Source organism: Protopterus annectens, chromosome 17.part0 (genome assembly GCF_019279795.1).
Source record: "Protopterus annectens isolate FY-2018-M chromosome 17.part0, PAN1.0, whole genome shotgun sequence".
NCBI classification, from domain to species: Eukaryota; Metazoa; Chordata; order Ceratodontiformes; family Protopteridae; genus Protopterus; species Protopterus annectens.
The window spans coordinates 498841527-498855796 of NC_056751.1; the positions used below are offsets into that span (position 1 = coordinate 498841527).

Here is a 14270-nt window from a genome sequence, read left to right on the forward strand (position 1 = left end):
GATTGGGAAGGGCTTACATAACCCCTATACTGTCAAGCAGTTTCACCTTGGTGGCAGGCTCAAGGGAATCATTTTAGCTAATGTGACTTCAAGGATCGTTTCTCGTCCCGCGTGGCCTTAGCATTAGTACCATCCACCAGCAACCAATCAATTAAGTTTAAAAAAAAAAAAAGAAGAGAACAGATATTGGAAACATGTCTACAATGTTCTCAAGTTTGAATGGCTCTACACTGGTTAGTATCGGTAGTCTAGGGTTGAATTCCTTTGTGACTGACAATTAATTATTTTAGTATGGAGGTTGTATTCATTAAGCAGGTTCTGTCCTAAATTTTTATGTCCAACTTTTTGATTAACCTGCTTGGATATATTTTTCAGCCTTGTTGTGCCATTAAGTGAGTCTCCCATCCTCCCAGTAGTTGATGATTCACCTGTTGCATTTCATACTCTCAATATCTTAGAGCAAGAAATATGGACACAGTCTAAAATATTTGGGGGACAAAATGCAGACAGATTAAACATTGTTTTATGAGTTTATAAAGTAGCTAGAGAATCATGATCTGTGTTAGCTTGCATTTTCCAAAGGATACGGAGCCTGAAACTCAGATAAACACCATTCTTTATTGACTTTACCATCAGTAATTTTACAGAAAGCTGCAAGTTTTAGGAGGAGCTGTTCAAGTTTGTGAGGTAGTAACTAGGTCAATCCACAGAAAGCTGGACAGTGTTAGTTATGGTTGCATTACTTTGTCAACAGTTTTTGAGTATCTAAAATGGTGGTGCTATATTATTTGAAACTATTAGATTCAGGATTTCACTAGTATAACTTTAGTTGGTAAGGACTGGGCTATCTTATCTTGGAACTGCAAAGCTGCTCTGGTTGATGCCTCTAGCATTATTATTGCTAAAATATTCTCACAGCTGATCTGTCAGTACCGTTAATGCTTGCCAGAACGTTACCAGGAAGAAGCAAAGGACCTGGCCATGTCAAAGGTATTACCTCTCTAACAACAATCATGAAATGTTACTAAAACTTCCATCCCTAAGCAGTGTAGGTACTGGGTGCGAAGTACCTGTGTTCTAGAACACCATAGTCAGAGAGCACTGAGGAGAGCATTTGCTTACATTAGTAATTCTTGACTAGGCAAAGTGGAGACTTAGGTCCCCTTTGTGAGAAAAGGAAGCTGTCAGCAATGAATATTAAGTGACAGCATGGGTACCTGGTTGACTCCAATCATGTGAGACATTATTTGCTTGCCCCAACATGGTAACAAGCAGCAGCTCTTTTTTTTTTCTTTTTATTTAAATTATCCATCTGATGAAATTTTGAACCAGGGCATTTATGGTTTGAGGGTGAGAACAGCCCAGCAAGATGTCATACAGGAGACAGTCCAGCTTTCACTTGGAAAAAAGGAATTAGAGGTTATAGCCATATTATGGCATATTATACCACAACTGTATTTAGGCTGTTTTTAGTTAGATTTCGGCTAATTATGGTTACAGTTTAGTAATCTTGTGGGAGGTAGGTGCTATTACACTATTAGAGAAGGCCCTTTAAGTTGTTATTGGATACCAATCTTCACTTCTGAGGGTCACATTTGGTATGCTACCCAGTTACATTAACCCTCCCTCCTCCTCATTTTTGTCTGTGTGTGTGTGTGTGTGTGTGACAGAGAGAGGAGAGAGAGAAAACCATGGTTATAGCCTACTTATTATAACCTCACCACATCGAATCTCAATAGCTAGCCAATGCCTTAGAAATCTTCACATAAATCAGAATTAATATAAAGATTTACCATTGTGTTATATATACCAAAAGTAACATGTAAGATGTTAACGTCTCAGTTGTTGACCAAGTACTGTGATTCGATGATGTGAGATTCGAACAAGTCAGCTTTCTACAATTGTATTCTTCGATGCTCTCATTTCGATGAACTGGGATTTGATGTTGTGGCCATTCAATATTTTAATGCAGATCCAGCAAATGTTGCTGTTGATGAGTTATGATGGGTTATTGTTAAGTTATTGTCTTTTTAATTCTTATATTTAATAGCATTGTCAATGTAATGTGTGTAATTGCTATATCAGTTTAAATAGTCATTAATAGTCATGTTGGTAATGTACTGTTGTTATTTATAAATGAATGGATTTGACTTGAGCTTTAGACTGTAAGGAAGTCATGTGAAATTTGTAGTGATGAAAGAGCTTAATCTACATTAAATATTATGTTGGAGTACATGTGTTCTGTGGTCAAATATTTACTTATTGCTTTCTGTTGTTGATCCAGACAGAGCTTACATAATGCTGGAATTTTGTCACTGATACATGTTGTCCATGTATCTCCTTGCATCTCTTCTGCAGTTTATCTATTATCAGTTTACAGATATGTATACGTCCTTTACAATACAATGTGCATATATGCATAAATATTCTAATTCTGTAAATATCTCAGATATTGTCTACATGGATATTCCATGGGACAGCATTTCACATACTCAGACACCACAGGTATGCTTTTCCTCACAAATTTAGAACTTGGCACTGAAAAAATCAGGGTTACTTTCCAAAATGCTATGAATGCAAGTCATGCATTGATACTTACATTAAAAGCATGAACCAGAAAGTGTTTGCATTGAACTCCTTGGTATCAAAGGAAGGAATGTGCAGTGTTGGAAAAGGTTTGCACTGGTAGTCTGTGTCTAAGTAGCAATGCTTTGCAGATATTTACATTTATTTGTCTATTAACTATGCAAGCAAATCATAATTATTCAAATATTTAAAAAACAGATGGAAATTGCAGAAATGATTTGCAGCAAATTGAAGATGCCATCTATATGAAATCACATTGATAGGTCAGGTTTATCTACTACAGTAAAATAAATATTGCTACGTGTTTATATAATTATAGTAATAAAATGCGCATATTATCTAATTATTTGTCCATTATAAAATCATCATTAAGTATCCATGACATATTATCACAATTGTGTAAAGGAGTGAGTTGGAGAACTTTCACATTTTTACTGTATTTTTTTTTTTTTTTACTTTTTTAGTTTTCAAAACATATATTTTTTTTTACAGGTAGGTTGCAAAACTTCATTCTAAGGAATTTAATTCAGGTAAAAGCTGTTCAGCCAGGAAATCTGCAAGTGTTGGGATATGGGAAATTTCACAGAGGTTATGTGTTAATGTACTAACTTGTCATGAAATCTGTTCAGCTGGAATATTAAACACAGGCTTACCTGGGACGGCCTCTGGGCTGCTTTTTGCCATCTTCACTATGCCGGTTTCTAGAAGGGGACCTACTGCGCCCCCCCCTTGGACTGCTGGAACTACGTAAGGTGCTGTTAGAATTCTTCTGCCCTTGCTGTACAGTGGAGACTGAAGAACTGGAGGAGAAGGTCAACCATTCTGGAAAATTGAGATTGTTGTCACTGTTTGCCCTCAGTAATACATGATGAGGCACTGCCAATCCAGTCACACCTTCGCGCCTTCGGGGAGCATAACTAGGGGATTCCTGAAATGGAACTGAAGACAAGGAAAAAACAAAAAAAATGAAAAAAAATGTAAGTATATCATAAATTATATCATACCATCTTGCAAGAATAAATGGCTTCTCAACTACTGAATGAACAGCATTTGGTGAATCACAAATGAGTGAAATTATCTGTAGGAATAACATTTGTATCTGTAGGAAATGCCTTTAGTAGAATGTAATATATTTATTCAGTGTTGTATAATACATTGGTAGAAACATGCAGAAATATATGAAAATGTTTACCTGGATGATTGTGTATGAATGAGTCCAATCTTACTGCCTCTGACAATGTTCTAATTTGTTGGAGTGCTTTGGTTTCTTGCACAACACAAACAAATGATTTAGAATTTCACAACAAAATGAGATAATGAGATGGAAATGAGAAATGTGTGTAAGACGTACAACTTCGCTATGTAAATGAGGCTTTCTTCCTGCCTTTTCATAGGATCATAGGAGGTTACTAGGCTAATGGCTTTAGAGCCGTTTTAATCCTAGCAATTCATGCCACAGTTTTCTTAATAATCTTTTCTTGTCACTTTGCAATCATCAGAAGTGATCATTTTTGTCGTAAGTCTTACCAATTCACAGTTTGAGCTACCTGTCTTTGCTGTACCAGAATCTAGTTCACTAAGTTGCACTTGTCAATGTAGGACATGAAGATATAGGCAGAGAATAACCCACGTAAACATTACTGAAAGATTAGTTGTTAAAATCTTACCATAAGGATAGATGTCCTTCTCTTCTCTGCTGCGGTATTCTTAACATGAGGGAGTTGCCTGCAGCAATCACCTGAAGTTGGCCAGTATTCAAAAAACTTTTTCTACTTAGGGGTGTGTGGTACATAGACTGCTGCTGGATGTCAGCCATAAAAGTGATGTATGCACACATCATCCTCAGAAATGAGTGCCCCAGGAGGAACGCCCATCTAAGGGAAGTATGTGCTAAGCACATTCAAGGAAGAACAAAGTCAGGGAGAAGGAGGGAGCGATGGAATAATGCATTATGGTAAGATTTTACACAACTAATCTATGTCCTTCTACTCCTCTGTTGCAGTATTCTTAATATGAGGTAGAATATCAAAGCTCAAGAGGAAAGGAAGGTGGAAGGGGCTGTGGAACTCTACATAAAGCCATGGAGAATAGTCATGGCAAACCCTGCTCTAGATTTGGAAATGTTGTCCCGTTTGTAATGTTTGGTGAAACTATGCCATGAAGACCAGGTGGCTGCCTCCAGAATGGAGTCAGTGTCCAGTCCTTTGAAGAAGGCATCAGAGGATGCAACAACCCTTGTAGTATGCACCTTAACAGGAGAAGGGAGGCTCTTTCCATGGTGCTAATAGCAGAAGGAAATGGCTTTAGAGATCCAGCTGGAAATACTGTGTTTAGAGACAGAGACTCCTAAAGCTCTAGGTTGGAATGAGACAAACAACTGGTCAGATTTCCTGATATTCTTTGTTTTTTCAACATAGAACCTAAGTGTGGATAATCCTCTCCGCAGAGTTCTCTGAAGTGAGGAAAAAGGTAGGTAAATGAATAGACTGGTTGAGGGATAACTCATTTGCCAGTTTAGGCATAAAGGTAAGGTTGGTGTGGAGAGACATTCTGTCTCTGTGGAATACCAAGAAAGAAGGAGAAGACATTAGGGCCTATAGTTCAGAAACCATTCTGGGTGAGGTCAGTGTAAGCAGCAGAACAGTTTTCCAGAAGCAATAATTCATTGCAGCAGAAGCTGCTGGCTCAAAAGGAGCAAGGGTCAGCTTCTCCAATACAAATTTTAGATACCAGTTGGGTGCGACAGGTTTCGTGGGGGTCTTATGTGAAGGACACCATTTAAGAAATGTTTAGCTCCAAATCTAGAAGCTAAAGATGGAGATAGAGACAGATGGGCAGAAATAGCTGACAAGTGCACTTTCACTGAAGAGCTGAAGAGTAAGTTAAGCCAGCATCCAGTCTGATGGGAAGTTTGACAGCAAGTTCCCAGCCTTGCAGAGCTAGTCTGCAAAGGAGTTAAGACTTTATCTCTCCATACTTGTTCAAATACCAGCGAACAGTCATGTTGTCTATGTAGATTTTTGAGTCCCTGGGATGAAGAGCCAGCAGAAGTGCCCTCATTTCTTCTTTGGGAGTGGGACCAGGTCCTTTATGCTTTTATAGAGCTGAATGCTGCTCCCCATCCTGTCTGAGGCATCTGTGAACACCTTCTGGACATGGTGGCAATGGATTTAGTGGGAGACCTGGGTTGGCAGTTAACTATTGTATCCACAAGGTTTATCTCCCTCTTCATACAAGGGAAAAGGGGAACTCTATGGCATGTGCGTGTTGCATCCACACTGATTTTGGTAACCACTGTAGCTTCCTTATGTGCAGTTTTGCCAGAGAAAGCACTGGGATAGTGGATGCCATGAAGCCCGAGGTTCTGAGAAAGGTCCTGGCAGAGACATGAGTCAGTGGGATGAGGTTTGGAAAAAAGAAATGAGCTCCTGAGCCTTCTGAGTGTGGAGGGAGACCTTCATAAGGTCTGTTTGTAGTCTACATCCCAGAAATATCTGGTCCTGGGATGGGGAAAGAGCAGATTTGTGGTAGTTTATTTTGAAACTCAGAAACTGTAGGATGGAGATAGCAGAGTTTACACTGTGCTCCAATGCTCCTGGACTGAGTGTTTGAAACAGAAGCTCATCCAGATATGGGAATACCTGAATGCACTGAAGTTTGCAGTAAGTAATTACCAAGGCTAGAAAGTTTGTGAATAAACTTGAGGTGATGGAGAGACCAAAAGGCAAGGCAGAGAATTGAAACTGCCAGGATGCAACAGAGAACCTTGAGAACTTCCTGTAACTGGGATGAATAGGGGTGTGTAGGTAAGCATCATTTATGTCTATGAAAGCCATATACGCTTGTGGGATGATCAGGGGAAAAAGTAAGCATTCTGAATGTAGGCACTTTTAGAAAAGTGTTGAGGTCCAGGATAGGTCTCCATAGGCAATCTTTCCTAGGTACCATAAACATCCTTGAATAGAAGCCTTTTCCCTTTTGATTGGATAGTACTGGTGGTTGAATGGTGCCTTGATCCAACAGGTCTTGTAGCACCTTTGGGAAATGTGGCAGTTGGCCTCTGGGAGGTTGTGGGATGGCTCTGAAGGGTAGGAGAGAATTCCATACCATAAAACAGCCCTTTTTATGATGGAGAGTACCCAGACATCCTGTGTTATGTTTTCCTAAGCTGGAGAAAAAAGGGAAAGACATAGGGAAGGGGGGCTGTTTAGGCTGCGTATCGTCAGATGGATCATGGTCTGTCTGGAAAAGACTGTTTTTGAGGTTGGGTTTTAGTGGAGTGCTAAGTTGCTGAGGTCTCTTACCAGTTTTTTTTTTTTTGCCTTATCTGGAGGAGGAGGAGGCCATGACTGCCTTCTAACAAACACTGATTTAGAAGGATAATTCCTTTCAAATTTTGGTACAGGGGAGACTAGGATATGTCTCAGTTCCTGCATCTCTTTTCCCTTCTCCTGTAAGGTTTTGAAGAACTCCACAGGAGTACGGACAAACAGGGCTGCATTGTCCAGGGGGACATCCATGAGTTTTTATTTATTGTTCTCTGGTAGAGGTTGTAGTCTCAGCCAGGCAAATCTTCCCAGGACTGACCCTGTGGCAGATGCCCTAGCTGATGCCACCACAGCAGCATAGCTAGATTTTACTGAGGGGAGGGCCACTTGAGAGGAAGCTCCAATCAGGGATGAGGCCAAAGACTTATTCTGTGAATCTGGTATATCTGAAATAAGTTTTGAAATTTGGGACAAGAGTTCCAAGGTGTATTTAGTCATGTGTGTTTGATAATTGATAGCCCTAAAGGTGAGGGTGGCAGAAGTGTATACTTTTTTGCCTAATCTCTCCATATGTCTGCTATCTTTGTCAGAAGGAAGACTGGTGGTGGAGGGAAGTAGCCAAGAGGCCTTATCAGAAGCCGCAGTGATGACAGAAGGGTCAGTAGAAGGGGCTTTGTACAGGAAGTTACAGTCTTCAGGCACCTTGTAGAATCTGTTTGGTTTCTTAGGTGTGAGAGGCTGGGAGTCAAGGGCTTTACTGGAAGATGCAAATACATCTAAGAAGCTAGGTAAGACAGTAGGTATGGCTGAGGGACCAGGAGTATTTACATGAAGTAGTTTGTAGTACCTTTTTTGGAGATCAGACATCTGAGAACTATCCCATTTGAAATGTTCCCTCATCTTACCCAAGGTCTCACTGCAGGTAATTTCTTCCATTGGAATATCACCATTGGAATCCTCCTCCAGGGAAGTGTAATCCAGCATGGAGGGGATCTGAGATGAGTAAGCTAGGGACTCATCCCCTGGAGACTCTTTCTACTTGAAAGAAGCCTCTTCCCTAATGATCTTCTCAGGAGAGATAACACAGGGAGTGGCCGGTACTGAAACCCCAGGAGGAGGCCTAAGAGACATGAGGACATCAAAAATACCTGTGCAAACTTTTTTCCAGTCCTGAAGTGGATCAGAGGATGGTGACAAATGCTTTGATGTTTGTTCCTTCATAGCATGTAGTTCAACTCTATGTAAGGTCCGAGGATCATAAATAGGCCTGCTTCAATGATGTCAGAATCCACATCCTCCCTAACTAATATTTGTGAGATTCTTCTAGGGCCCTTGGTAATCACAAGTGCACACTCCCACTGGACAACTGTAATGGATGCTTGCGGTACCTCCGAGGATGTGGTATCATCCTGATCCAAAGTGGTCTCCATTACAGACTCAGCCTGCGAATTGAATGTAGAGGATGAATATTTTTCCAGGCTAGCAACTGCCTCAGGAGAGATGTCTTCCACAGGAGCAAAAGTTTCAATCATAGGCTTCTTGGCCTTCCACTTCACAAGCGGCCCTGAGAAACCCTCCATCATGCTTTTCACAAGGAGTTGAAAACACTGATTCTCTAAATAAATGGAAAGGAAAACTAACCTGCTTCTCAATTTTTTTGGCACAATGGCCTGGCAGACAAAACAAGATTTGTCATCGTGGGAAGGCACTGCTGGTGATTGTCTTATGTGGAATCTGATGTCCGCATTGGCATTTGCCTTTCTTAGATGACATTAAACCTAACCACAAATGGAGCATTTATTTGAAAAGTTGAGCCAATAACCACTTCAGAGAACAGACTGTACATATGAGTGAAGCTTCTGGATTGGCAGCAAAGAAGTTCTGGGGATGGTGCATACATATGTCACTTTTATGGCCAGCATCTGACAGCAGCCTATGTGCGATATATCATGTACCCCTAAGTAGTAAAAGTCTTTTGCATACTGGCCAACGATGGGTCGTTGCGGCAGGCAACTCTCTCATGTTAAGAATACTGCAACAAAGGAATAGAAGGACATTAGGAATTACTTGATTGAATATGAATGAACAGGAAGATCAGAAGGGCTGCGGTGAACTTGTATGCCCCATGAACTGGAACTGAGAGAAGTAGTGCCTGCTCTTGTTGATACTAATGTATGTATACCTTCATTATGCTTGCCATGGCGACCTTTCAGAGACTCAGGACAAGCTGTGCATCTCACAAGCTATACACTGAGGATATTGTAGCACTTCCTTGATGTGCTCTTGACCAATGTGGGTGAGCATATCTATTTCCTCACTGATACCACAGGACAAAGCCAAGCCTACCTTCTAAGTAGTAGTACAAAAAAGAGAAGTCTCAGATGATGAGCTAAGTGTGTGTGTGTGCGTGTGTGTGTGTGTGTGTGTGTGTGTGTGTGTGTGTGAGAGAGAGATACTGTGTCTCTGCCAGGATGGTTACAGTAAGTATGGTTAGTTAGAGGATGAGTGTGCCCATGAATTTCATCCGGTGGGGGGAGGGCTATCATACCTATAAACTCTACTAGACTACTGAGCACATCCTGCAATATAAGGGGAGTGGATACATTAGATACTAGATATACTCTATCTCTGTTAAAAAGTTAATAGAACAGCAGTTTTGTAGCATGAGAGACATATGGGGGAGACAGCAAGAATACTAGACAGCATGATACTCCTGAAATACTGCTCTAATGTCATTTAAAATGTTTATAGAACAAGTTTTGCAACATTTTAGATTTATGAGTGGGATGGGAGTACTACACACAAGGTACTTAAACTGAGAGAGAAATAAGCCTTAAACCCAGTACCTTCAGCACACAAGTAACTTTTTAACATATTCACTCCAATGGAGCTCAGGAAGTTTGCACTGTAACTTCCACTGGGTGGAGCCTAAGCCTTTTGACAGACTCAAATTATGTTCTCACATTTCAATCAAATGTTCATATCTCTGGAACCATAGGGGTTAGGAAGGAAGTATAAATGGGAAACCCTTCAGCACAAACTATTTTTACAGTGGTAGCATTCTTTAGGTTCTAGGTCTTAAAAACAAATTTTGTAAGTCACAATAAACAGTAACTATTACATTTGTAACATTTTGTAAATGATTTACAATATCTGAGCAACCACTTAAGTTACACACACATTGTCAGCAGCATTTTATTCATCTAGCTGAGAGCTTTCATATGAGGGTAAGGAATTCTGTCTGTTACTTGGTTTTTGAGATATTTAGAAAAATGTGAAAATTATATCTATATAAATATCATAAAAACAGCAGTTAATATATAGTTACCTGCACTAGGCAGATGCCAATATTAATGCAGTTACATTTGCTATTGTGTAAGCTTTAAGATGGAATCTTTAAAAGCCTTGTACATACCATGGTTTTGAAATTACTGATGCAAATATGAACAAGCAATATTTGACGCCTAGAGGCATCAATAGGTGTTAACAGTAGATGCACCTGGAGGAATCACTCAGATGTAATGAGTTAAAAAAATGTTAAACTTTAGTCTTCTGCCTCCCAGGTAGACAATAGGGATATATTTTAAAATGTATACTAAGTCAATGAAAAACATATATTAAATCAGCATGTGTGTGTGGGGGGGGGGGGGTTGCCTTCAAATCCTGTACCTTTGGCAGAGAAAGCAACTTGTGAACAAACTAGAGCTTCAGTCCTTCACACTAACTGAGAGGGCTTCTACTGGGTTGTAATTTGTAAACTATAAGAATTTTGAAACTCTTAATGGCCTACATTATTTATTGACTGCAATAATCTGTGAGTTATGAAGAACAGAGTTTTGGCAAATTCAGAAACAGTTATGAAGAATGTGGGTATGTCCATTTTGGGGGCGGGGGCAGCATATGTCTATGCAGCCCTGTTGAAGACTTCCAGAAAAAGTCCAGAGGAATACTAGACGATACTAGAGAGATTCTGTAAATATTACTTTGAGTCACTTAAAAAGTTGAGAGAATAAAAGGTGTGACACCAGGATGCACTTTCCGAACAATAAAAAGAATAAAACTGTAATGTCTTGCATTATTGACTGACTGTAATCATCCATGACTTACAAGGAGCAGGGAAAAATAATGGGATATACCAAGGACATTCTGATAACTGAGAAGTATGTCTGTATGTGTGTCTGTGTTTATTATTGTGGGAGAATAACTGAGGGGAAGTGCCAGTACAATACATGGGCTGTCAGAGGTGATTACTGCAGGAATGGACTGATTAGTGCTAGTAGCACATGATTCAGAGACATACAAATTAGCTGATGATATGGTATTTCCTCATTGCGACTAATGTAGCACTAAATCCCATTTGCCATAAATGAGGAAATTTCCCCTTTAGATGCAACTCTTAATGCCCATGGTGGGAATCTTTCTGAATCCTAGGGTCTTGTCCAGTGACAGATATGTGGAATAACATTACAAAATGTTATCAAAGTATAACAACTGCAGTTAACAATGTTAAGTACATTGCACAGATGAAGATTTTAAAATAATTTTCATTAATTCAATGTTTTCTCATATTTCTACAGCCTCAGATGAGATTAGAGATAACCACAGTCATTTCCTGAGGAGACAAGGGCATTTGGTTTCCCGGCACAATGTGTCTGGCTTTCCATCAACAAAAATAAATACGGATCTATATCAGATTGTTGAAAGCTGACAATTTAGAAGCACTAAATTTCAAACTTGAAAGTTTGAAATCTGACAATGTTGAATCTCAAAAAAAAGCACAATGCACAAAACAAACAAAAAAAATGCTCTATGCAGGGGGCACAAGCCCCCCCTGCACCCCCAAACCCCCCACTACTTAAATATACCAACTCAGAGATTGCACTACAGTGCAGTAAAGGGAAATCTTCCCTTCCTGCACTTTATGGCGATCTCCATTCTACGTTTCGACATTATTAGACTTCGAAATATCAAGTTCGAAGTTTAGTGCTTCGAACTTATCAGCTTTCGACATTACAATATAGACCCAATAAATACATAGTAATAAAAAAGGAATCATAAAATTTCATGAAATCCAGTGCTACCAACTTATCACTGAGTGTGCAAAAAATAAATAATACCAGTTAAATATTCCAGAAATGCATAGAATTCAGCAATTATAATTCTGTCAATCCAATACTACAAAATATATGAAATGCTGCAATGCAAACATATCCCTAACTGCACCTACTGAGAACTAAAATAATTTTCAGTGAAATACTTACAAGTCCTTTTCTTGTCTGTTTTTTGTCTCCTTCTGCATATTAATTAGAGCTTGGGGCACCTCAACTACAATCAAGCCAGGTGAAGGAGAGGTCACCATCCCCCTGCCCATAACTTGACTGTCTCACAGGGTGAGACCTTTGGTTCTACATCTGTGGGCAACCCAGAGTGTGGAAGATTAGAAAGCCACCAGACAAAACTTCAGGACATGGTAGATGCTGCAGTGGTTAAGGCAGATAACAGGTTATGGAGTCCATACCAAAATCTCCTTCAATTGGTGCAGGCCTCATTTGTCCATGCCAGCTCCAAACACCAAACCACAGGAAGCTTTGACCCCATAACAAAGGAGTTCCACTTTGACCCCATAACAAAGGAGTTCCACTTTGACCCCATAACAACTGAGTCGCCTATCCAGAAACATACATAGAATAATGCAATGCCCTCCTGAGCAAGGTTGGTATGGTGGAATGGGTCTCATGCCCATCCCCTTTGCATCTGCACACATTGCGATTGTCTGTCTCCTCTTCCATCCGTAAGGTCTACATAGGAAAGGCATATGTAGAGTGAGACAAAAGGGGCAACTGCTCCAAGTGTTGGGGGGAATGAATGGCAGAGATGGATTGGTTGGTAATACTACAATACTGGCATTCATCTCCATACCAGTATTTCTTAATGGCAGCACAGAAATGAAGTCAGTGTCTGCTTTTGCATTTAAGACTGAAGAGCTTTAGCATTTTTGATGTTGAACTTAAATTCGAGGAGATGCTGGATAAGAGGACAGCATGGGATATCAGAACAGCTAGCTACAGCTCTGCTGCAGAGTATTCCTGTCTGTCTTTTATGCAAGTGTCTATACACATAACTCTTCTAGAACTGTTTCTAATACCCAGTCTTCACTTTCTCCTTAAATCCCTTCCCTTACATATACTGGAAAAGGGGAGGGGGTGTTATCCTAAAGAAGCCGCACTCATACTCTCCCACCTCCACCAGCAAAACCCTCTTAATGCCTTCCTGTTGTGTTTTCTTTCTTTGTTCTTCCCCCTTTTCCCTCTTTCCAATCTTATAAAAGCCCAAACATAGTGTCCATATAAGGATACCATCACATTGAAGTAAAAACCTACAAAAGCTTTGCCATGCTGTCTGCCAGTGGCATGAGCCCAAATTAAAATGTGCCATCATAGAATGTTCCTATGATACCAGCACAGCTCTCTGCTCACTGCCAATTTCTGAAAATCTCTGAAAGCATTCAGGAACTTACATACATGCACATATACAAAGACAGTGCTTATCACACATTCACATTATTTGTATCTCACTTTGCACTGATAGGCATGCTTGGCATTTTTGTACAGGCCTGAAGTGCTCGAAAACCAGCACTGCCAATTTGCAGTTCTCATATTTACATATCAGCATAGCACCTTACATGTAGATAGCCTGGGACTATAAAGACCAACCTTTAAGTACATTTCTAGAGTAACTGGCTGACTACACTCAATGTGCAGTATCTTAACACAACTTAACATTTCATATCAAAACTCTGACTAAGCAATGTTATGTTACTACAAAGGAAAGCAAAATTACAAGTTACTTACCCAGCAACTAAATGTCAAAAAATTCCTCTGTCCCTCTCTCTCTGCTTAGCTCTCATTATTGTAGCAAACCTAACTAGAGTGCAATACTCGCAACACCTAGACTATGTCATGACAACCCACTTGTCAGCTTCATAACTTACTTGTTTTCCCATCTTCTCTGTTGTACTTTCCTGACAATGTTTTTGAAATACAATGATATACGACCACAACTTTTATTTCTGGTTCTTTCTTTACATGTAAATTATTTCACTAAATAAACTTTTACTATAAGATGTTAACTGTCGTCTTGTCCATATGGTACTGTAATTCCTCTACATGCTGAATTATCCTACACCAAAGCTTTCTTTATGCAAACATTCCACTATACATATTGGATTTGGCTACTGGTGAAACCATGCATTCCCTTATTATTTAAATGCTTCCTTCTTCACTTTATGTTGGGTGGTATAGCATACTGAATTCATTATAGTCAGTTTGTTTCCGGTATGTGATGTTTAGCAATGTTCATCATAATATATTGCAGTTATGCAGTTTTCTGCATGGCAACTACGTTCTGCAAACCTAC

The 14270-nt window shown here is 39.7% G+C and overlaps 1 protein-coding gene across 1 annotated transcript in view; it reads right to left on the bottom strand.

The window, feature by feature from the left end:
- SHANK1 (SH3 and multiple ankyrin repeat domains 1) overlaps positions 1-14270 on the bottom strand; it is a 3668399-nt gene that overhangs the window by 2196191 nt on the left and 1457938 nt on the right. Inside the window, exon 10 of the mRNA XM_044059396.1 lies at positions 3240-3525. Coding sequence (XP_043915331.1) covers positions 3240-3525 — 286 coding nt within the window. The remainder of the gene's footprint in view (positions 1-3239; positions 3526-14270) is intronic.